The sequence below is a fragment of the Poecilia mexicana genome, unplaced genomic scaffold, assembly GCF_051168715.1.
Source record: "Poecilia mexicana isolate PSO_F unplaced genomic scaffold, ASM5116871v1 scaffold_10, whole genome shotgun sequence".
Lineage (NCBI taxonomy): Eukaryota > Metazoa > Chordata > Actinopteri > Cyprinodontiformes > Poeciliidae > Poecilia > Poecilia mexicana.
In genome coordinates this window covers 2,806,823-2,831,012 of record NW_028263379.1, presented here as the reverse complement: position 1 = coordinate 2,831,012, position 24,190 = coordinate 2,806,823, and the positions used below count along the sequence as shown (strand labels likewise).

Genomic DNA, 24,190 nt, shown 5'->3' with positions numbered 1-24,190 from the left:
GATGAGGTCACAAGGAAAGGAGCCACAGCCAAATACCTCCAACGAATAAGGCAAGTCCTGAGAAGCCAGCTCAATGGCAAGAACAAGATCCGTGCAATAAACAGCTATGCCTTACCAGTAATCAGATACCCTGCCGGAATAATTAGCTGGCCAATGGAAGAGATAAAGGCCACGGACGTTAAGACTCGGAAGCTACTAACCATGCATGGAGGGTTCCACCCCAAATCCAGCACCCTGAGACTGTACACAAGCCGTAAGGAAGGAGGCAGAGGACTAGTGAGTGTGAGAGCCACTATCCAGGATGAAACATCCAAGATCCATAAATACATCAAGGACAAAGCCTCAATGGACGATGTGCTCAGCGAATGTCTCAGACAATGGGGAACAGAGGACGAGGTGCTGGAGGAACCATCATGGGAAGACAAGCCCCTACATGGGATGTACCACCGACAAATAACTGAAGTGGCTGATATCAGGAAATCCTACCAATGGCTGGAGAAAGCTGGACTCAAGGACAGCACAGAGGCCCTCATCCTGGCCGCCCAGGAACAGGCACTAAACACCAGAGCAATAGAGGCTCAGATCTACCACACCAGACAAGACCCAAGGTGTAGGTTGTGCAAGGAGGCCTCTGAGACAGTCCAGCACATAACAGCAGGGTGCAAGATGCTGGCAGGGAAAGCATACATGGAACGACATAACCAAGTGGCGGGCATAGTGTACAGGAACATCTGTGCCGAATATGGACTGGAAGCCCCGAGGTCAAAGTGGGGAACACCCCCAAAGGTGGTGGAGAATGACCGAGCTAAGATCCTGTGGGACTTCCAGATCCAAACAGACAAGATGGTAATGGCGAACCAACCGGACATTGTGGTGGTGGATAAAGAACAGAGGAAAGCCGTTGTGGTGGATGTAGCAATACCAAGTGACCACAACATCAGGAAAAAGGAGCATGAGAAACTGGAGAAATACCAGGGCCTTAGAGAGGAACTGGAGAAGGCCTGGAAGGTGAAGACCACAGTGGTGCCTGTGGTCATAGGGGCCCTCGGGGCAGTCACCCCCAAACTGGAGCAGTGGCTCAAACAGATCCCAGGAACAACATCAGACATCTCAGTCCAGAAATGTGCAGTTCTAGGCACAGCCAAGATACTGCGCAGAACCCTCAAGCTCCCAGGCCTCTGGTAGAGGACCCGAGCTCAGAGGATGAAAGAGACCACCCGCGGAGGGTGAGAAGGGAATTTTTTTTTTATAAATCTCTCTTTCTATATATATGTCTCTATATAGATATATATAGATATATATGTGTCCATTTTACATATATATATATGAAATAGACAACTTTATCGTTACTTACTATGTACACCGGAACTAAGGATACACAGCTTCGAGCCAAAACGGAGGTTGTGTGACGTCATGTGAAAAGGGTCTATTTGGTAAAAACGGTGAGTTTTGCTGAAGTAATTAAAGACACAAGTTCAAATCCATGCTGAGAGTGGAACTCCTTCACTCCTCCGCAGCACTGATTGGCTAAGCAATGTAACGTGATCCTCTCCAGCAAGTGATGGCAAAGCGGGGACGTCATCACGACTTTACACAAGTGTGTCTTTACTTCCTCGGCAGAGGCTCCGCTGAACCCCTGAGGTTTGATCGAACCCAGGTTAAGAACCACTGTTTAAAGTGCTCGCAATAAAAGATGGTGAGGACTCAGGGGAGGATTCCCATGCACAACAACAGTGTCCTGAGGAAGTTCATCGTCCATAGAGTTTTCTTGACCAGATGTGTACTGGCTGGAGCGTGACTGATCACTTCAGTGATACAGACTTAGAAGTGTACTCCCTCAGACCCTCTCAACAGAAGGACAAACACACCAGTGTGGTAAGTCTCATGGAAATCAGTAATCACCAGGGAGAGGAATGAACTGTGTCTGGAAACTCCAGTTTTTGTGTTTTTCCTGGGCCTGTCTCTGGAGAGAGGATCAGCTCCCAGAGTCCCACTCTGTGACATGGGTCCTATGGCTGCAGCCAGAAACAGAGTCAATATGACTGACCGTATTTCACTGAAGGCCTTCCATTTTTTATTTATTTTTTCAAGTGTGCTACTCCACAACTTTTACTGGCTTGGTCTGGCCGCCTCTATGAACATGTTTTGGGGGTGTTGCATCTAATAAATATTAATTCATGTCATAATGACACTTTAATTGCAATAAATAATAAAATGTGCAATTGATTTGAGTTAAAGGTTCTTCATACAAATAATCAGTTATTCAGTTAATATAATGCTTTTCTTATGTTGCATTTTGTGACTTTAATTGATTTTTTAGGCTATCTGTGTATTTCTGCAGTTATTCTCATCATTGCCAGTTCTCAACAGCTTTCCTTCATAAAAAAAACTTTATCAGAGATATAAAAAACAGCATGACAAGGCACACTTCACGGCAAAACTGAGCAAAAAACATCTAACGTTTACTTAAAGTGTGATCTATTTCATAAAATGTACTTGTCACCTTTATTGTTTAATTACACATTAAATGTTTAAAGATGGGCTCTTTCATCTGGTTTGTCATGATGCAGTGTGGCGGTGGACGCAAACGCAGCAGGCAGTAGATGTAATTTATGTGGATGTTATTTTAATAAACAAAATAAAGCAAAACAAACCCAACAAAAAACAGTGTCCTGACACTGGGTTTTTTGTTACATTACATCTGCTTGTTACATTACATCTGCTTGTAATGTAACAAGCAGATGTCTGCTTAAGTAATTGTTTACTTTAATCACATAACATATTTATTTAAAAATAGAATTTTTCATTACATGTATGTTTATTACCTGAAATATTTTAAATATCAAATTTTTACTTAAAATGTGATTCATTGCTTCACCTGTGTAGTGGTGATTGTTTGTCAAACCAAACATCCAATACAAGTTCCATTAAGCCACTACTACTAGGAGTCAAGTTTCTCAACGCAGGTTAAAGAAGGTTCAATGTCAAAACTTTTAAATTGTTCTTGATTATTTATTTTTACATTTTTGCAAAACAATTACGGAGTTCAAACTTCCCTTTGTTCTCTCTGCTACCACTCTTGCTCTGGTAAAAACCATAGGCCCCAAACCCAAATACCTGCTGGTCCTTTACCAGGCCCCTACACTTATAGAAAGTGGAACAACCCACATCACTTCCTGTTTACTTAGAAAATAAATAAGAAAAATAATAAAACAAAAGATAAACAAAATCAATGATTATTAACCTACAAATAAGTTCTGTAAATAATACAAAAAATATAAATTTAAGAATAAACTAACAAAATTAAAATGGATAAAGAAAATAAAGAATAAATAGCTCCAACAACCTATTTACATGCAACTTGAAGTGCTTGAATCAAACGTCTCATGAATGTTTACCACATTAAATTATTAAATGAGAGAAAACAGCCACTTCCAACTGTACACATATTTCAACACAAATAGTTCATGTTCCTCTTCAAAGTGTGCAGCCTTGTTGAGCTCCTCTCCTGGGGTTTCTTCCTCGGCACCCTCTCCAACTTGCTCCTCTTCTATTGCCTCCGCTACTGTGTTTTCATTATTTACCTCTTGTGGGGTAAATAATGAAAACAGTCTCAGTAACTTGCTCCCCCACTTGTTGATCCACCATGGTCTTGCTGTATCGCCTCTTTAATTGACGCGCATGTCGGTCTGATGTTGTGGCGTTTACCTAGCAGTCACCCATATTCAGCTCTGGAACCCAGTCAGGATTGAGCTAATCCATTTCATATGTCGGTTTGCCTTGAAAAGGACGTTTCAGAACACACATCAGTATTAATACTGTAAATTTGATAACACTAGAAAACTTAAATAGTTTATTTTACAATAATGGAATAACCAATATGTCCACTGACAAAACTCGGACTACGCTACATAAACAATATAAGCCCGACCTAAACAAGGTTGACCCACTTAAATGAATTCAACATAAACTGAACATGAGTATACCCGGACAAAATCATAGCAAAAAATTATGACACAACACCAACAAAGCAAATTTAGACACTCACCAGAATGGAAATGTCTGGAGCAAACTTGTAGGTATCTGGGGATGTTGGAGAATGTAATATCAGGACGTCTCACCGCTGATACCCAGACCACTCGTTTTCTTTTCGTTCGCTCCAATAGCTTAGCCTCCTCGCGTTGTTTCCAAGCAGGAAATTAGTGAAATGAAAGTCCGTTTTCCATCTTTTTACCGTTTCAGTCGTGTGATCGGACATTACATTCAATAACGCAGCAAGTTTGTACCATACCTAAATTATTTTAAGTAACTTGAATTAAAAAAATCTGAGAGAATGTTGTTTTTGTCGGTTATGTTTATGGCCCCCAAAGATGCCTTCCATCTACAGCCTAACGTCTACAGCAGTGACGTCACATTGCAAAGCTCTATTGGCCAATAGTAGAGGAGCTGGACATAGAAGGCAGCTCTCCTCATTAACAATGATGCAGCAGAAAAGAGCAAGCAGAAATAGAGGAAGCAGAAATAGACCAAGCAAAAAAAAAAAAGACCAAGCAGAAAAAGGGCAAGTAGAAAAGGGAGAAGCAAAAAGAAAAAAAAGATCAAATAAAATATTTACTTTTCTTGACAAAAACGCATGTTTAGGGGAAATGAAAAAGAAAGTATATAGATTACTTGACAGAAACGAAAAAACGAGTCTATTTTGTTTTCTCATTTTTCATTTCAAACGAAAAAACGAACTGCCTGAAAATACGGAGTCCCTAAGGGGACATAGAGAGGGAGAGAGGAAAAAAAAGAAGAAATCCTGACTTACTTTCTCGAGATCCCGAGAAACTTTCTCGAGATCCCAACTTTTTTTTCTCGAGTTCAAGACTTTTTTCTCGAGATTCCGAGAAACTAAGTCAAGATCCTGACTTAGTTTCTCGAACATCCAACTTAATTCACTAAGTCCTTCCATCTCAATTTGCTAAGTTTTTATAACTTAATTCATAGGGGAGTTTAACATGACAAATTTAAGTCACTCTTACTCAAATCATTTATTTTGTTCTTATGAACATTTAAAATCTCTTTGACTTAATTCTACAGAAAGTCAACTCAAACTTTTAAGTAGTTCCAAACTAAATATTTTGGGCTGCAAACTTCTTAGTTTGCAGCCTAATACTCTTTTTACAGTGTCATCTAAATACACTCTAACTTAAAAGTTACAAATCTTTTCCTTAAATTACCTTTTTACTTTGACTTTACTTGAAATAATTAAGTTCAATACCATATTTGTATCCCACATCTGACACCATGACTCAAACTTACCAGGGACAGATTCCCTGGTAAGCGACCGTGGCTCTGTGGGTAGGGTCGTCATGTATGTTTGATTCCAGCTTCCTGCTGCCACATGTCGATGTGCCCCTGGGCATGGCACTTAACCCCAAATTGCCCACCGATCTGCGTATCACAGATCTTGCACATTTATACACATGTATAAATGTGTGAGGGTTTCTGAGTGCTAATAAGGCACGTGCAGAGGGGGGGCATAAGGGGGCTTGAGCACCTGTCCCTTTTGCTCCATGCCCCCAAGTGCTCTTTCGGTCCAATTTTTATTTTTTATTTTTGTATTATTTCCTAAGCCCAAAAATAAAATTATTTGGTTTTTTGTTGGGGTTCTTTTTTGTATTTTTCAAGAAAAACAACATAATAAGCCCCCTGGTCACCTTGTTACCTTTGACCTTTTGCCCATGACACAATTGCCTCTTGCACAGTGAGATAAGGCGGCTAACTGTGGAGCTAAACGTAGCGAACGTTCCAGATTACACAGCAGTTTTTGGTGAATTAAAAAAGTTTTTGGTGAATAAAGTGGAGTAGACTTGCTACTTGTCAGATGACGGAAAACGTTGAACGTTGTATTGTTTCTACTTAAGCACGGAGTAGCGGTTTAAGCAGAGAGGTAATGAAATTCAACAGACACTGACAGGCCTCTCTGCATCTGCCATCCGATTTACCATTTAGTGCACAAAACGAAAAGGGAAAAAACGGATAACGAGCGCTCAATTGTGATTTTCATTTTTTTTTAACCAGTGGTCTCACCCGGAAGTTCTCTCTGTCCCGCACACTTTGTTTTTGTAAATTCGTCCAAAGCGGCATGTATTTAATTTAATCATGATACCTTCACACAGAAAACCTTATACGGTGACGTTGTTTTGTATATGAAGCTGGTAGCTTCTAAATGTAGCTTCCGATTCTGTAAATGGCTAAAGAGCTAGTCCGCCAAATTTTTACCAACCTTTAATCTGCTCTGGTTTAAAAAGACGCTCAAACCGCGACTAGAGCATTCTGCCAGTCATTCAAATGTGGCCTGGTAAAATGAGAAAACCAGACACAAAGTTATAAATGGGTTGTTGTTGTTTTTTTATTCCCCGAATAAAGTATTGTTAAATTGATTTGGAGTTAGACAGAACAGTAAATTTTGGGTAAAGATCTTTCAGTGACAGCTACTTTAATAGACGGAATCAAATAAATTTGTTTATATAATGTGCATAAACAACTGAAGCAGGCACGCTCCTACCAGAAAAGAAAGAAATAAAATCACACAGACTTCCCACAATAAAATCAAGCCAGTGTAACATTTCAAAATACTCATATAGTAAGCTTTGCTTCCAACTCAAAAATCTTGGAAGGCAACAACTGAAGCAGGCACGCTTCTACCAGAAAAGAAAGAAATAAAATCACACAGACTTCCCACAATAAAATCAAGCCAGTGTAACATTTCAAAATACTCACATAGTAAGCTTTGCTTACAACACAAAATCTCGGAAGGCAACAGGCCGTTCACTCTAACTGGCACTGTATAGTAAAGTCAGATAACATACATTCAGTGAAATAACAGATCGTTTATCTAGAGCCAGACATCGTTAAACAGAAACTCACAATATGCCAAGACATACCAAGCCCCACAATTTCTCCCGGAGCCCGAACAAACTCCACAGTTTGTCACAGAAACCTTCCGTTTAGGACAGCAGAAAACCGTTAGGCACGTTAGCACCCCGTAGCAAGCAGGACAAAGCTACTTCTACTGGTCTAACGGTTTTCACCCCATTCTCTAACTAGTTGGCACATACAGCCCCCTCTGGTGGCCACTGTGGAAACAAAGCCTCACCACTTGGCTACACAAACCATATAGTTTTTTTTAAGTTTTTCATTTCTGAATAGCATTAGCATACCAGTTATAATCCGGTATGCATGAACAAGCATGCAGAAAAGGTTGATTATCCAAAAAATACAATAAAAATTTATCTATTTCTACCAGGTAGGAAATGTGCCAATTAGTATATTAAAAGCTTAACTAAATAAATGTTTGCATGGAAGAGGATTTAGGAAAGAAAGAAGGTAATCATTCTGACTGTAATCTCAGAATTCGGACTTTAATCTAAATAAATAATTTTGCACATCGGTTGGTGTTAGAAAAATGTTATAAGCCCCTTATCCTCTTCTGTGGTTTAACAGCTCACAATATTTTTTTTTCACATTTTTATAAGTGAAGTATGACTGTCCAATTAGAAATGAAAACTTTTGTCCCCTTCATGAGACCATTTACTTATAACTTATTAGACTCAACTGACTAAACATAATGAACATAATAAACATAAACTTTTGAGTTGATTCTTTCCATTATTTCTTAGCACTGGATTTATAAGCAAGAAACATTAAAATAATTATTTCAGATTTAATTTGTATCAACCTTTATGTAATCAGAGCTTTAAACTGAAATCTTACAAAATAAACAGGGACAAAATGTTTTCATAAAAATGTATTTATTACAATAACATACAAGCAGATATTCAGCCAATGTTTGGGGAATCATGACAAAATATTCCTATAATTTATGTATATGTAGGAAGAGGATCACTGGGAGATTCTGGGAAGCTGGATCCAAACCTGGAGCTGAGGCCTCTCCTCCTCAAGAGCCCCCTGCCTGAAACAATAAAAAATAAATATTAAAAAAAGTTCACGCTGCACGTAAGAAGCAAACTGGAGGGAAGAATATATTTCACACACACACACACACACACACACACACAAAAATCCTGAGCCTGACACTTATAGTGGTGATAGAAATGAACTATAACCGTTGCTATTGCCACAGTTTAATAAAAAGTGTCTTTGAATAATGGAAACAATTGCTTCTAACAATACAATTAACAATACAATTAGCTAAACACTCAAACTTAAATAAGACTTCAGTACATTTCAACTTAAAATGTAAAATGTCTGTGCCCTAAAGGTTTGCCTTACAGGCAAAAATCCCTCAACATTAGATAAGAGTCCTTTCAGTCTATGTTTGTGCAAGTAATTTAGAACATGCAACATTACCAACTAAATCTGTTTCTCAGCCTTTTTTGGGCCAGCGTCCCCATCCCATATCCAGGTCCCTCTCTGCCCCCCACCAAAGAATTTGTAGGCTACTTTGCACTGACTATTATTTTATTATTAATACTACTATCACTATTGCAGATGTTTTGATTTTTATGCTTGTTTCTGTATTTATCATCAAAATAATTTCCCAGAGAACAAAAAACCCATGGGAATAGAAATTATTTTCACAGGCGTCTACGAAAAATGCAATGAACATTCAACTTAAAATTGGTAGGCCTAACAGCAGCCAGAGTGGAAAAAATATTCTTGTTCTGTGCCATTTTCTAGTTGTTAAATATTCCACAAAATGACCAGAAAAAAGATGTTCAACATGCCAGTTTAAACTTTGATTTATTTGCAAAACGACTGAGCTCTGCAACATTAAAACATAGATAGAACTGTAACTACATTAATCATAACTCTTCTGCTCTTCAGTGTTTCTGTCGATTTCTGGTGGTGCAGCTCTGTGCTGCCTTCAGGAGAATGGGACATCAGAGTATCATCCATAAAAGTTCACCCACATGGCATTTATTGTGCAAACCAGAGCTTTCAGTGGAAAAACAAAAGTTCCAGGTCCTTTTAATGCCTCACAAATATGAGACAGAAACATGGATTATATCTTTATATAGACCTGTCTATTGATTTATAAATCAATAGACATAACCTATAGGTTATAAATCAATAACCTATAAGTTAATAGTTTTACTGGACAGAAATTACAAAGAACAAATCTGGTTCTTAATCAAATCCTAATGAGTCAAACTGAAAGTGTCATGGAGTCATCAGCCTCATGACATTAACACTGACATGAAAAATAATATTGAAGAAATAAATATATCAAATCTAATTAAAAACATAAATAAGTGATAAGTTATTTACTGTTATGGTCTGTAAGATATATTTATTCTCAGTACTAAATATGGTCTCAACAAACCCATGGCACTTCAACAATATTATTTTACCTTTTATCTGGAAATAGTGTCTGTTTATTCTTGCCAGTCCACTGTATTTGACCATCACTAATCTTCACTCATCACTTGCTGCGCCGCCTAATCATCATGTGTTGATTTTTCACTGTTCAGCGTCGGATTCTCTGTTTTTAATTATTAATTCGTTCGTCGCTCTGTTTTACGTCCCGCTTCTCCTGTTTCAGAGTTTTGCGCAATGTGCGCGTCGTTTTTTTTCCCCTTCTTTTGTTTTTTTTAACCCCCTAAGGTGCAAGGCGTATCGATGGGGAAAAGGCAGACTGACATAAACCTTTTAAAACAACGGAAACAATTTCGGTATTATGATTATTGAAATTTAAAAGTGCTGTGTTGTTCCATCACCCCCGTTTCATACCGGACCACTTACAGCTCTGGTGTTAACGCTATAAAATGAACGCTCTCTATCGTGGTATCACCATGGAGGGATTTCTTTATTTAAATGGGTTCATTTTTCAGAGGGATACAAAGTGAGGGTATCGTGATTTTAGTAATTACATGTTTATAAGAGTTATTTTCTGTTGTCCTTCCATGGAAGCGGGCAGCTTTCAAACGGAAATAAAACACTTTTTAATATAAGTTGCTGCTTTGACATAATCACAGAACTGCCAAAACATATGTACAAAAATCCTAAATAAAACATAAAATATTAGAAAATCAGAGAGCAGACAAAGTGAATCACAGCAACGTCCTCAGCCGGTGCAACGCTGAACTGATGCTGTGAAGCTACTAGCAGGAGCTGCGCCAAAAGCTACAAACACTGAAAAGAAGAAGAGCTGCCATGGATACAGTTGCAGCAAAGCATGATTTAATGTTACAAAATACAGTTTTAGAAAGTTGCTCAAAGTCTAAACTGGTATTGTTGTGATTGTAAGGTGCAAACGCCCCCCAAAGAAATCCCAGCGCCCCCCTTTTGTAAAAATTTCCGCCAGTTTCCCGTCTTGTCCCCTTTCCTCTAGCCATGCCCAGCGCCACTTGTTTTTAATTCCTTTCTCAAGTAAACGTGTTTTTTTACCGGATGAGACAAACTCCATCTTCTTTCATATCGCATTTGATTTAACCGCCGAACCGAACGCATGCGCTTCTTTTCTACAAACCATTTTACAGGTCAAGAACACAGGAGCTAGAATTCTGATTGGCAGACATCTTTGTCTATTATCTACAGTTGAGGCGGGCCGTTTTGAAAAGCCGGAAGTCTGGCCCCCAGATGGAGCTCTTTAACCCCGGAGACTACAGTCTGGTTGAGGCGGACCATGAAGATGGGTTGAGATGGACCGTTTGGTCAAAAGCCGGAAATCCGGCCGGAGCTCTTTAAGACCTGAGAAGATGCTAACATCTTCAGAAGCGTTGAACTCTCCAGAGAAGAATATTCAATTTGTATACACGTATCACACGGTACACATACAAACACATTAAACTCTTCATATCACAATTTGAGCCGCTACGAACCGATAACAGGCAGCGGAAAACAACAGAGTGACTTGCCGAGATCAGGCCGCGGTTAGCGGGGTAAACACACTCTACCCGGCCTCTGAGCCTGGAGACGCTTGGCTCGGTTAGCGGAGCTACGCTGCTCCGAAAACTCCGGAGTATATTTCAAAGAAACTGCATGAACTAAGTGCGTAAATGAAGCTATGAGGGCTACTTTCTAGCCTAAAAACATCTTAACCCTCCTGTTATGTTCCGGGTCAATTTGACCCGTTTCAAAGTTAAAAAAAAAAAAAAAAATAGAAGTATTTTTTCTGCATGAAACTTTTTCTATTTGTCTTAATAGGTGCACTCTATGTATAAAATGAAAATGGTTCATTTTACACATTTGCAGCCCCCCCTAGGTCCATTTGTTACAGACGTACTGTTATGGGTCAATTTGACCTGCCATACAAGTTGAAGGGTAAAAAGGTTAAAACAATGTCCAATTCTATTTGTTTCCTTGCACCTATGAGACATATTTCACCACACACACAAACACCACACCACACACACACACCTAAACATGCACACAAACCCACTCTTTCACTATTCTCTTTACTTCACTAGGAAGCTGCCAGAAACCAGGTGTTCATGCAACTTTTGACAGGAACCTTTTCTGTTCCACCCACACTGAGTGGACACTCAGCAGAAGTGGGGGGGGGGAATCATAAATACTCTCTGCAAGGGAGTCCTAAATGCATTACACACTGAAGGTACATGTAATATCGTCACTGTTGGAGATCAGGAAATGAGCAGCAGGGAAATAAAAAGATGACAACCCTGGAAGCTCTGGAACTTCTTGATGATCATGCCAGGATGGCAGTAACTCACATCACAGACATCAAGTCAGTCTGAGCTACTCGTGCCTAGTGCAATACAGAAAATCATTGTTGAAATGACAAGTCTAAAAGGAAGGCGAGTTTTTGGAGAGAACTGGAAGGAGCTGGACCAGATGCATTTAGATGCATATTTGAGGGGGGTCCTCATTCTGACCAGAGTTTTCAAGTCAAAGAATGAATCAACAGCCAGTCTAAGGGATGCAGAGACAGGCAGGGTAATATTATGGGCCATAATGTTTCTGGAGACTTTTCTCCAGAGTAATCTGATTTGACAATCGATGGACAAGACAAACTAGCAGCTAATAGAACAGTGTGGAACATGTGGGTTGTAACTTCTCCTGTCCTATAAAACAGGCCCCAATGTCACAGTAGACGGAAGATTTGTGGCATTCATAAAGATCACAGCTGGCATTCAGAGGTCGCTGCTCATTTACACTATATATGCCTTCCACACCAGCTAAATGTGACATAAAAATCTGGGCAGCATGTGATGAAAAACCCAGTTATGTTTTGGACATGCAGGTTTAAACTGGAAATCCACCTGGAGGATCATCTTCAGGACTCATTTGTCTTGATTTTAGTCAGCAGGTCAATTTGACCCAGGGCAGAATAGTGTCTCAAGTTCAATTATAAAGATGACCCCTTCAAAAAAAATCTAAATGTAATATAAAATTTTTTACAAAAAATCACTTTCAAAGATACTTAGTGTTATTTTGTGTTTAGGTTTTTCAGTGGCCATAAAAAAAATGTAAATCACATTTTTTTATGTCCGAATGAGTAAATTGTTGTCATTGATCCTTTATTTGTGAGGAATAAAAAACATAATTGCACAAATATTGATTGAAATGGTTAGTAAAGGAGTTAATAATCAGACACAAAAAAGATTTGGAGAATATTTTTTTTCTGACACGATAGGTGTTCCCGGGTCAAATTGACCCGGGAACATTATAGCTGTACATCACAAACGAACATAACACGAGGGTTAAAACAACTTTTGTGACAAACTTACCTCTGTTTATCGCTGCTGGTGGCGCAGTGCAGTGCAATCTTGCTGGTCCAGATACGAGACTGGTATGGCTGCAGGTAGGTGTTGAAAGCCACTCCTCCGTGCTCTGGCCTTTCAAAATAAAAAACTAAACTAAGAACTCAGGCCAACCATTTTTCTCGGTGACCAGATGTCCAGTATTATTTGTTTCTCACAGGAGCATTACTTAAACTGACTTACGGTTGGCAGAAAATACTATAGTGAAATAGCCTGAAACCTGAAAGGAACAAGCTTGTCTGCTGCAGCCAGCACAATGTGTGTGATACGGCCCCTGTGTAAGCCGGACAGACCGCTTGTCAAGAATGAAATAATGAAAATCGAAATTATCTCGTTATTAGCTCGTTATCCGTCTTTTCCATTTTCGTTTTGTGAACTAAATGGGAAATCGGATAACGAGAAAAAAAATCCGATTTCCGATTTTGGTTTTCTAAACGGAAAACGAAAAAACGAGTCTATTTCCGTTTTCTCATCTTTCATTTCAAACGAAAAAACGAACTGCCTGAAAATACACGGACCAACAAGGCTAGAGGAATTTAAATTCTAAAATTAAATAATTGCTATATTAGCATAAAGCTTGGATATTTGTACAAAGCAGCGATAAGACAGCTGTCCTTATTTTTATATATATATATATATATATATATATATATATATATATATATATATATATATATATATATATATATATATATATATATATATTTTTTTTTTTTTTTTTTTTTTTTTTTTTTTTCTAAACTTGTACAATTTGTCCCTTTTATTTTGAGAAGTTGAACCGGAAGTAATAAATGACCGGAGGTGGCTAACTAGCTCCGGAGTTTGTTGTTGTTGTCGCTGCCGGCTAGAATAGCTGGTATTTTCAGTTTGGTTGAGGTTGACAGGTTAGTGATGAGCTGTGCGCTGATGAGCAAAAGAGGAAGTAACCGATAGCAGAACCGGACAGCTTCCGGTTAGAAGTGCGTTGAGGCTCAGTGGCCTCGCCCAGCATTAGCTAGCTAGCTTCTAGCTAGCTCCTAGCTTCTCTGTTTCAGTCCATGAAGTGCAGCCTGAGCCTGCTGCGCTGCTGTCAGCAAGTCACCTAAAGAGATGTCACTGAGGTATTCTACTTCAAACCTTCTTGATCACGTTTAGGATAAGGATTTTTTGTCTTGTATAGAATGACCAAACGCTACGTGTTAGCCTAGTCCGATTATCTTCTTAGTTCCGCTTTCGCCTTAAGATTTGCGCTTCTGCATGATTGGATTATCTGTATTATCTAAAATCCACACTGGCAGCCTCTCTGTGGAGGTCCTGCAGGTTTCCATATCGCTGTCACATGAATTGTTGTAACCCGGGCTGGGCTTCAGGCTGAACCAGGTAAACAGACCTGTCACTGTTAGCCTCTCAATCCAACCTCAGTCTTGTGACCTGTTAACAAACTCTGCTTATGCTGCTGTTCTATTGGACTTTTCTTCTGTCTACTATATTCCGATATTTCATTGATTTAACTCCATCCAATACCGCTTTTGAGTCAAAAATGTTTGTTTTTGTGTTATTAACCAAACAGTTGGAAAATTAGTAGAGACGTGCCGATCAGGTTTTTTCCTGCCGATACCGATACCGATCACCCATGAGGGCCGATACACCGATACTGATCACCGATACCGATCACATAATTATTATTTATTTATTTTTTATCATAAACACTACCGGTTACATTATGTGGAAAAAGGAACCATGAATTCACCTTAATTTAGACAAAAACTTGTTTTTAATAACTTTTTCCAAGAAGACAACTAAACAAAACAGGTATTGTGCAAATTGTACTGCTATTAATAATACTATCTTTAACAGACTGATAACATATGAAGGCTCTGAAGAGGCTAAATAACGCAAAGAGCCCAAATAAAACCTCTCAACATTGCCAAAAAGTTCAAGTATAAAACTTAACATTCAAAGGCAAAAACAGGTTCCATTACAATAAACAATCCAGAGTTACTGAATGAAAACTTCCTGTTAGCATGGCGGCTAGCTGATTACTGCTAGCTCTGAGTGGCTGTTTCTGACTGAGAGGAGTAATTATGCAGATCAGGGAGGAGATCGATTATTTTTTTAGAGATTATCTGTCTCATGTTAGGACAGCGACAGTTTTAATATGTAGGTAAAATGTATTTTTTTAGTTAGATGCTGCAGCTTTAAGCAGGTTCGGTGTGAGAGTCACTACCAGGTGGAGCAGAAGCGGCGCTCCGTCTGTGAAATATACTACCTGTAGCGTAGCAGCGGTTCAACAGCGAGAGCAGAACCAGCGTCTTACATCGCAGCTCGAAGACTTAAATAATTTTGCGGGTTATTTGTTTAGCTTTCTGACCGTCATGCTAATCCGGGTGAGTGTTTGTAGCTGTGCGCTGCTTTACCTGCTATCTGATCCTCCGTATGTCTTTTTTACTGCAGTGAGCCTCGATGTAGCCAAACTCCGTCAAGTATGTCATTGTTTATATGTCGTATTAGCTTCGTTGTGTTTATGAATTTTGACGTCCTTTAATTTTCCGCCGCAACACGCAAACTTCCCCATTCACTCAGTGCGTTATAGTTCCACATCGCTTAGGATTTGTTGCTGCGCGTTTGCGCAGAGTGAAGGAAAGAGGAGACCAGCTGCACAGGCAGGCTGCGAAATGAGAAGCAGGTGATCGATATCGGTAAAAGAGACAATGATCGCCGATCACCGATCATGCACTTTTTCACGAAAATCGGCCCGATTTTGATCGGTGACCGATCGATCGGCACACCTCTAAAAATTAGTATGCAAAATTGTAAATAACTCATTTTAAAGTGAATGAATCTAAAAAGTGTTTATTCCCTTGAAACGTTTTTGTAACGATCTGTGTTCATTTTTACCTGCCTGTTTACTGTTAGAATAAATGACGTGTAATTAACTTGTAACAGTTCCCTTATTTAGTCAATCTTGCATTAGTTCATGCAGGATATATTTTTTATCCATATCTATTAAAATCACATTGAAGAATATTCTAAGTTGGCACATACTCATGTCATAACAGTAGATATTTTCAATATAGTTGAAAATGTTCTGTTTGCTTTATGAAGAAACCAGTTATTACATCAAGCATGGGTTTGTTGGATCAAAATATAAGATTGATAAAAAGATGTTATGGATGATACTATGATTATGTGTATGTTATTATCTGAAATTCTCAAAAGTTCATCCAGTAATAACAAATAAAAAAGATTGTAACTAGTGGTGCACTGATTGTATTTTTCTTTTGTTTTGTCTGAAATTCTGTTAAATATTGTAAGAAAGTTGCTGAGTGGGGTGACTATTGCTAGTTAGCAAACAGACATGCAGACATGACCTGGTAGGTGGTCAGAATCCTAAAGACTGAGTGTCAGCTTCCCTGTAATGACGTGTTGCTCCTCATCAGGTCTGTCTGCTGAACCATCGTGATGGCAGGATCCCAGTGGGAGCTTCCCCCAGAGCTATGCTGCCGGCCCATGGCTTTCGTAGCGCTAACCGGTCTGGATGTAGTGTACAATGCGGTGCATCGCGCCATCTGGGATGCTTTCTGTGCCAACCGGCGCGCTGACAGAGTCCCCATCTCTTTCAAGGTTCTCCCAGGAGATCATGAGTATCCGAAATGCCGCACTAAGGTGAGCAGGAGCTTCAGAGATGTGTTTAGTGAAATACAGAGGAGCCAACCTTTCTGACCTCTGATCAGGAAGCTTTTAATCAAGGTTAGATTAGTGACATGCTTTCAGGAAGATAGATTTAAGCAGATATGTTTAATGGTGGCAGCATGTTGGAGTAGCCCTCTTATGTTAGTTCTGATTAGTTCTTTTTCTAGAATTTGTTCATTGATCTTTGGGTGGAGAAGTCGCTGTTTGTACAATTATTCCCTCTGGTTCTGGACGTTGTGCAGCTGGAAGGAATTTTGCTTTTAGTCTTTTACTTTTCAGTGGTTGCTATGATGAGCAACCTTGGCAACAAACTACTGTTTTTACAACTTGGAGTAGCTGAACAGCATCTCAAAAACTCAAATAGTACCTGATCTATACCAACTGATGGAGTCATCCAGGATATGTTAATGTGAAATATGGTCTGCTACACAGATATTTAGCTGTTAACATGTTAGCAACAATCAGTCAGAAACCTCTTCATATATGATGCAAGACTGAGTACTACTGTAGATCTTTCCTTCTCACAACTTCACCATCAATAATGACTCTAAAATAATTGGATAAAAACGAGTTACGGCAACATTCAATTTACCTTTGGGTAATAAAGAATTTCTGAATTGAATTGGCTCGAACATCTCAATATAACTACATTTCTATATATGATCTTTCTACATCACTAGCAGTACTTTAACACCCACTGAATACTGCACCAACGTTTAAAAACGGCCAAAAAAAAAGGAATTATATTTTTTTTCTTTTTAGTTGAATATTTTGTCTTGTGTGCCCAGCGAACGTCGTATGAGTGGTACATCCCAAAAGGCATCGTGAAGACTGGCTGGATGAACAAACACCTGAACCTGGTCCCTGCCCTGGTGGTTCTGTTCTACGAGCTGGACTGGGACGACCCGCAGTGGAAGGAGAAGCAGTCGGAATGCGCAACTAAAGTGGAAATTGTCAGGTGGGGAGGCGTGGTTATTAATGTGCTCAGGTTACAGTACCACTGTCTGATCCGCGCCAACATGCAGTATGAGTTAGCTTAGCTGTGTGGCTAGCAAAGTGGGTTTTAACCGAACTGGAACTGGTTCTGTTTGCTATAGGACCAGTCTGCAGGGCAGAAACACCAAAGTGGCGGTGGTTTTAATCCAAAAGAAAACTCCTCTGCCTCCAGGTAAAACACAACGTCTCTCAAAAGTAATCACACCCTTTGAAGTTTTTTCACTTTTTTTTATCAGTGCATGTATTGATTGGGATCTCATGTAGAAACCCAGCAGAATGTAGTGCATGGTTGGGAAGTGGATGTACTGTGTATGTGTGAAGCTGATTCCCTTTGTAATTTCCCAGCATTCCATGTGGTTCCTGTCTGAATCATGCGTGTGTTGACAGGAGAGGACCTGGTGGCGTCAGAGAGAGCCTCAGCTCTCTGTAGCTCCTGCGACCTGTCTGGGAAGAGCCTGTTTGTCCTGCCTCACACCGACCACCTGGTGGGCTACATTATAAGGTACAGGAAGCGCCTGCAGCTGGGTGGGTCTGATTGGCTCGAGTGTGAGCTCAGCTTCCTGTCTGTTGGTGTCACCTCTAAGGTTGGAAAATGCCTTCTATGAGCACGCTCAGACCTACTACTACACAGAGATCCGTCGGGTCAAATCCCATAAGGAGTTCCTCAACAAGACCACCCACCAGGTAGACCTGGCTCCTGACTCCCCGCTCTGACATGTTACAACCGTAGACCTGCCAAGGAGAGGGGGGAGGGTTGTTAGTTTTCAGGTCTGAAGAAAATAAAAGTAGGGAAAAATATTGATGTTTCCAAACTTCATTCCTTTTGTTATCAAAATGCTGTATCCTTCTCTACATCTTTCATTCCTTCCCTTCTTTCCTTACAGTTTTCAGTAAAGTCAGCCTACTGTACAGATATCTGCCATTTTTCATAGTGAACAGTATTTAATGCTTTAAAACGAACATGAATTGCTTGAACTGGTCTAATGTGGACAAACCCAGGACAAACTGTCACAGTAATGTAGTAGACAGAAAATGAAACATGTTTTCTTTTTGTTTTTTAAATCAGTAAAGTGAACCGTGTTGAGTGTGTTATCATGCACATATAATGCTCCTCTCTCCCCTGGTGTGTGTGTGTTTCCTCCTGGCATTGCTCATGGCAGCTGCTGTTTGTTAGACATCAGTTTAAAATGGCTTTCCTCAGTGAACTGAAGCAGGACACCCAGAACGCTCTCAAGTAAGTTTAATTCATGACATTTAAACCCTTTTAAATGAAGGGGGAAACAAGACTTATCTAAGATAATCATGAAACACTGCTGTGACCTAGAGCTGCTGAGAACACAGCTCTAGTTCTAGGACCCTTTTATCTCTGTGGCTGCAGGTACTACAGAGCTGCTTACAGTTTAGTGCATGAGCTCAGAGCACATGAGACCAACATGCTGGAGATCAAGACCATGGCAGGATTCATCAACTACAAGGTCAAGGACCACTTCCTCTGAGTCCAGATGCATCAATAGACTTGCTGGATTGGTTCAGTTTGATGACTGGTTTCATGTTTCCTTGTGTGCGTGCGTGCGTGTGTGCGTGCGTGTGTGTGTGCGTGTGTGTGTGTGTGTGTGCGTGCACGCGTGTGTGTGTGTGTGTGTGTGTGTGTGTGTGTGTGTAACCTCTGCAGATCTGCCGCCTCTGTTTCCAGCACAACACTCCTCTGGACGCCATAGCTCAGTTCAGGAAGCACATCGACCTGTGTAAGAAGAAGATTGGCTGTGCTGAGCTGGCCTTCGAGCACTCTGCATGGATGTCAAAACAGTGAGATGCACACGCTGCACTTAAACACATCACCATGAAAGCTAAGGCACCATCAGGAGAGGGAAACCTGTACACTGTAGTTAGGAGTGTTAGTTCGATAATTGGGGCCTGACCATAGCAATGCATAGGGAGAGCAGTGACTGACCTGCGAAGCAGGTCAGTCACTGCCTCCATGCATTGAATGGCAGGCACCTATTGTTCTACACCCAATAGAATGTCTCTTTATTCTTTTTATTTCTTCTATATTTATTATTCTTCCATCACCGTTAATGCGGCTTGTATCGCTGCGTGCCCACCCACAAACGTGGTATCAAATCATGCAGCTCGATGCCGAGAAGGGAGCTATTATTTTTATTGGGGATCGGAGTTACGATGGCGACGTAAAAAGAGAAAAACAAGCGAAATTTCCAACTGCCGAAACGCAGAGTGTAACTGCCACCAACTGCCGCTTTTTTAGAGTGAGAAACGGAGTGGATTTTTGACCCCAAAGTAATTTTGAAATCGCTCTCATGGGTGCAAAAATTGCTCTATTGGTATGAAAGTCGGTCATGACATTGATATGCATGCCTGCTCCCGTAAAATGTTTTCAAAATTTCTCTAGGGCTGACGGTTTTTTTCTCAAAATCATGTGACAGGGTAACCTCAGGCACTCCACCATTCATTTTCAGACTTTTCTGAAAAATTTCTGAGCTCAGCGCACACCATTTTTCTCTCACCACTGCAATTACTGTGAATAAGCTACAGATATGAATCATGGTACTAAATGAGACGACAAATAGCCCTCTAATATGCTTCAAACGGTTTTTGGATCAGCCTTACGGATCATGAACGGGAAGCAGTCGTTCGGACTGCTTTTTTCATTAAAACTCACTGGGTGTCTCATAAAGTTAGATAAAGTCTCTCACACACACAGCAGTTGGCAGAGGTTTAATCGCTATAGCAACAGAATACAGAGATAGACAGAGCTGCTGGTTTGGACTACAAAGACTCTGTAGTCCTAAACATAGCGGAACACTTTAATACAGAGGGCAGAGCAGAAGGTTAGAACTACAACATGGTGGAACACTCAGTTATTACAGAGGAGGCCTCAGCTGGCAGTTAGAACTACCTCCTGTTTTTGGCATTATACAGGTGGATTAACCAAACCACTGTTACACATTGGATTAGTGTGGTTATGAAAATGAAGTTTACTGAAAGTTTCAAAATAAAACTCTGAAAATTCCACTCACGAAAGTGCACTGCCATAGGCAGATTGATAATATCAATCTTTTTTTATGTCTTTTTTCTCAGGATAGTGAACATTAGCATTTCATGGGTGTCTCAAAGATAGAAATCCTTCCCCAGCTTTCTGTCTCTCACACACACAGCAGTCGGCTGAGGATTCATCGCTATAGCAACAGAATACACAGAAAGGCAGAGCTGCTGGTTTGGACTACAAACCAGCAGCCATAACTGCCATAGCTCTAGTTCTATCAATGGCCAAGACTCAGTTAAAACAGAGGCCTGAGCAGCATGTCAGAACTACAACATGGTGGAACTGTCTGCTACTATAGAGGAGGAGTTGGCTGGTATGCTTTGAGCATTATATAACTGATTTAACCTGATCACTATTACACATGGAATTAGTGTGGCCATTTCAAATTAAGCTTATTGAACATTTTCAAAATAAAAGCCTTGACAATTTTTACATCATGTAATTGCTCTTTTTTGTGTTAGATAACTGGTTTAACCAAACCACTGTTACACATGGGATTAGTGTTTCCATTTCAAATGAAGCTTACTGAAAGTTTCAAAATAAAAGCCTGCATACTCCCCTCATGTCAGTGCACCGCCACAGGCGGTGCAATAATATTAAGCTTTTTTTATGTTTGTTTTCTCAGGATAGTGAACTGCCTTGCACAGCAAGGCAGTTTATTAACATTAGCACAAACATTAGCATTTCACTGCCACCCACTAGTGCACTTCCTTGCACGCATTAGCATTTTACCTAAAATTACCTTTTAGTTAATTTTCTAACTTATTTGCCAAGTTTAGTATACTGAATGGAGTAAGTCAATAACAGACAACATGCTAGTGATGCCCCACATACGACTGATAGTCTTCATGCTAACATTAGCAATTTGGCATATTTTAGTTCATGCATTAATTTTAACATACTGAATGGTACAAGTACAGCTTAGTCCACATGCTTCTGACTCTCCACAGGTTATTGACTACATTGAAGCTTTCTTTAGCATTAATGCTAATTTTTAGCATCAGAAAGCTGGGTCCAAACCGACGGGCAAACTTTGGCAGGCCCCTTAAAATTTCTGCAGGAATTTTCTAGTTAATAACAGTGTAATATATCACGCTTTTGCACATCTCAGGATGTATTCGCCCAATTTTAGAATCTGGCAACAACATGACTGTTTCCTGCGAGCTTAGAACTATATCTGGAAAATAGGTCGTTGAAGTGTTTTTCATGTGCAAATGGGAGTGGATGTACACAGTGAACAATAGTTGCTTTTTTATTTATCATATGATTAATGGATTTCTTGCTTATTGCAACAAGCTTAGTGCCTGAGGCACCAGGTGACTCAGTGTTGGTGCAAGTGCAAGAGCCTAAAACAAGCTCCTAATATATCCTGCTAAAAAGTATCTTGTAAGTTAGTTTACTCTTATTTCAAGTGTACTAAGATATTTGCAGTAGAAATTAGACCAAAAATACTTAGTAAGATTTTGTGTTTTTGCAGTGTGTCATACATATTCTAATAGGAAAATATACAACTTGTGTATTTCTGTCTTAGATGCGTATTGGAAAGCCCTGCTTGATTCTGTGTGTGTGTGTGTGTGTGTGTGTGTGTGTGTGTGTGTGTGTGTGTGTGTGTGTGTGTGTGTGTGTGTGTGTGTGTGTGTGTGTGTGTGTGTGTGTGTGTGTGTGTGTGTGTGAGCCTTAATGAGGTCAGAAAGGTGCTGTGGGAGAGTGAACCACTGGCTGATATCAGAGTCAAAGACCTGATGAGGGCTGAAGCCAGACAGTGCTGTAAACATGTGCAGGCTGTGCATCAGGCCTCAGACAGCGTTTTGTTCTCCACCAGGTTCCAGTCTTTTGGCGAGTTGTTCGATGAGGCCATAAAGTTGGGACTGACCGCCATCCAGACTCAGAACCCGGGTTTCTACTACCAGCAGGCCGCTTGTTACAGCCAGGACAGGAAGCAGATGGCCCAGCAGCTCTGTCAGGTCAGACATATAACGCTCTGTACACACCTAGCTGGGTGTTTTCAAATACAAATATATCCTCCACATCATTTTAAAAAAATAACATCGTGCTCACCAGATTGATTTCCGAAAGTTTTCATTCTCATGAACCCGCACAAATCCATTCCTGAGCGTTGTTATAAACATGCCACACCTATAGGGGGCAGTGTAGCTCATAACTACAACCTGTCAGCCAATCAGAATGCTTCAAAACCATAGACATAAATATGTAGATGCCTCATAAAGTGGGTCGGCCGTTGCTGCGATACAACAGCGTCCGCCATATTGAATGTGGAATATGTGCCAGTAAGCTAATACAAGTAAATGGACCGAACTTCACAAAGTGCCGTTCTACAAAGTATCTTAAATTAATTCCTGTCATTGACACAATTTCTCACACACACATTAATATATTTGGCAATCTAAGAAATGACTAAAGACAGAGTTTCTAACTTTTGATGTAATTATTTAATTGTTTTGGGGCATTTCTGAATAAAGAGCACAATGTTTTTATTTGATAGAAATTAATCTGATAATTTTTATATTGGCATTAATGAGCACACACTTTTACAGCGTTTAATTAAAGAACATATTTCCATAATTCCACAATTGAATGTACATTTAACGTTTCAAGACAAGAAACAAATTATCTTGTATTTATTCATCCATCCATTTTCTTTCACCCTTGTCCCTCAGTGGGGTCGGGAGTCTTGTATTTATTTTTATACATTATTGAGAAATGACTTGATTTATAAATCAGTCATTGTCAACCATTAAACTACATATTTTTCTTACTTTTTTCCAGAGAAAAAATATTTATTACAGTATGTCAACTCTGCTATTGCATCAAAGAGTGAAAATAATTCTAACAGAGTAAATTATTTTTATTTCGTTACATAAGCTGTATTAATACACTAATACTTTAGATTGAGATATTTAAAAACACACAAAAAGTGAAAGAATAAAACATTTATTTATTATACTGGGAACACTGGCCACAGGCAGGGCTTCAGTCTGCTGGTCACACTGGGAGAACTCAATGACTTCTGAGACGTCCTGGTTCACAGGCTAAAGCAAAGGATAAAAGAGAAATTATCCAAAAGTTAATAGAAAATACATATATGTTTCCTTCACATTCAGAAAAATACATTTTCAGCATGTTGGGCTCTGACTCATAGCGTCTTTAAAGCTAAATACCGACATGGTGAAGCTGAGCTGGAAACAGACTGAAGAGCAGCAGCTCCAGCTCTGATCCTGACTGATCTTTCCTCACTAAATCCCCTGGTCTTTAATGAACTTCTCTAACAGTGGTTTTTCATCAGCTCTCTCTCATTAGATAACAGTATTAAAACGTTAGCTGCTACGCTAACAATTTGCGGTTACTTCGGGCCAATTTAGCTACATAGGAAATATTTCTCGGTTGTTTAGAAGCGAATTTCTGGCTGCAAAGTCAAATAATTCTGATCTTTTATCCTTACCTGTGAAAGGTAATGCCAATGAATCCAGTTTGTTTCGTAAAACAGTTGAAACACACAGCACAGGACTTAAGGAGCTCCGATCGCCCTGTTGCCACATAGAAGATGGCGACACTATTACGTACGACTCAGCGCTCCATGAGGCGTCTACGTATTAATGTCTATGTTCCAAACAACCACAACTTTCTGACAGGAGTTAAATATGGTGCCAGTTAAACATGTGGATCCGTGTGGTCTAGAAATCATCTCAACGCAAGTACGTGGATATAT

General features: G+C 39.8%; 1 protein-coding gene and 3 long non-coding RNA genes across 6 annotated transcripts in view; 1 reads left to right on the top strand and 3 right to left on the bottom strand.

Moving 5' to 3' along the window:
• Positions 1–7,782: 7,782 nt before the first annotated feature.
• On the bottom strand, positions 7,783–13,301 carry LOC106909383 (uncharacterized). 2 transcript variants are annotated; one of them, XR_015764422.1, is made up of 3 exons: positions 12,918–13,220; positions 12,702–12,809; positions 7,783–7,960 (listed from the first exon to the last, which is right to left on the bottom strand). It is a non-coding gene; the product is annotated as an uncharacterized LOC106909383 (long non-coding RNA). The 2 variants fall into 2 exon arrangements; XR_001416072.2 differs by having other exon boundaries at positions 12,702–13,301.
• A 131-nt stretch (positions 13,302–13,432) lies between these two features.
• Positions 13,433–24,190, bottom strand: part of LOC106911700 (uncharacterized) — a 407,869-nt gene continuing 397,111 nt past the window's right edge. The window contains exon 6 of the long non-coding RNA XR_015764418.1: positions 13,433–13,470. This is a non-coding gene — a long non-coding RNA (uncharacterized LOC106911700). The remainder of the gene's footprint in view (positions 13,471–24,190) is intronic.
• Positions 13,511–24,190, top strand: part of trappc11 (trafficking protein particle complex subunit 11) — a 28,364-nt gene continuing 17,684 nt past the window's right edge. The window contains exons 1-10 of one of the 2 annotated variants that reach the window (XM_088009296.1): positions 13,511–13,834; positions 16,154–16,379; positions 17,195–17,364; positions 17,504–17,574; positions 17,790–17,904; positions 17,987–18,086; positions 18,563–18,636; positions 18,781–18,877; positions 19,075–19,208; positions 22,286–22,427. In XM_088009296.1, coding sequence (XP_087865422.1) covers positions 16,176–16,379; positions 17,195–17,364; positions 17,504–17,574; positions 17,790–17,904; positions 17,987–18,086; positions 18,563–18,636; positions 18,781–18,877; positions 19,075–19,208; positions 22,286–22,427 — 1,107 coding nt within the window. In that variant the 5' untranslated portion in view covers positions 13,511–13,834; positions 16,154–16,175. Of the gene's footprint in view, positions 13,835–13,877; positions 14,094–16,153; positions 16,380–17,194; positions 17,365–17,503; positions 17,575–17,789; positions 17,905–17,986; positions 18,087–18,562; positions 18,637–18,780; positions 18,878–19,074; positions 19,209–22,285; positions 22,428–24,190 lie in introns of those variants that run through there. The other variant, XM_088009297.1, reaches the window with a different exon arrangement.
• LOC148156665 (uncharacterized) lies at positions 23,400–23,981 on the bottom strand. Its single transcript, XR_015764421.1, has 2 exons — positions 23,924–23,981; positions 23,400–23,513 (listed from the first exon to the last, which is right to left on the bottom strand). It is a non-coding gene; the product is annotated as an uncharacterized LOC148156665 (long non-coding RNA).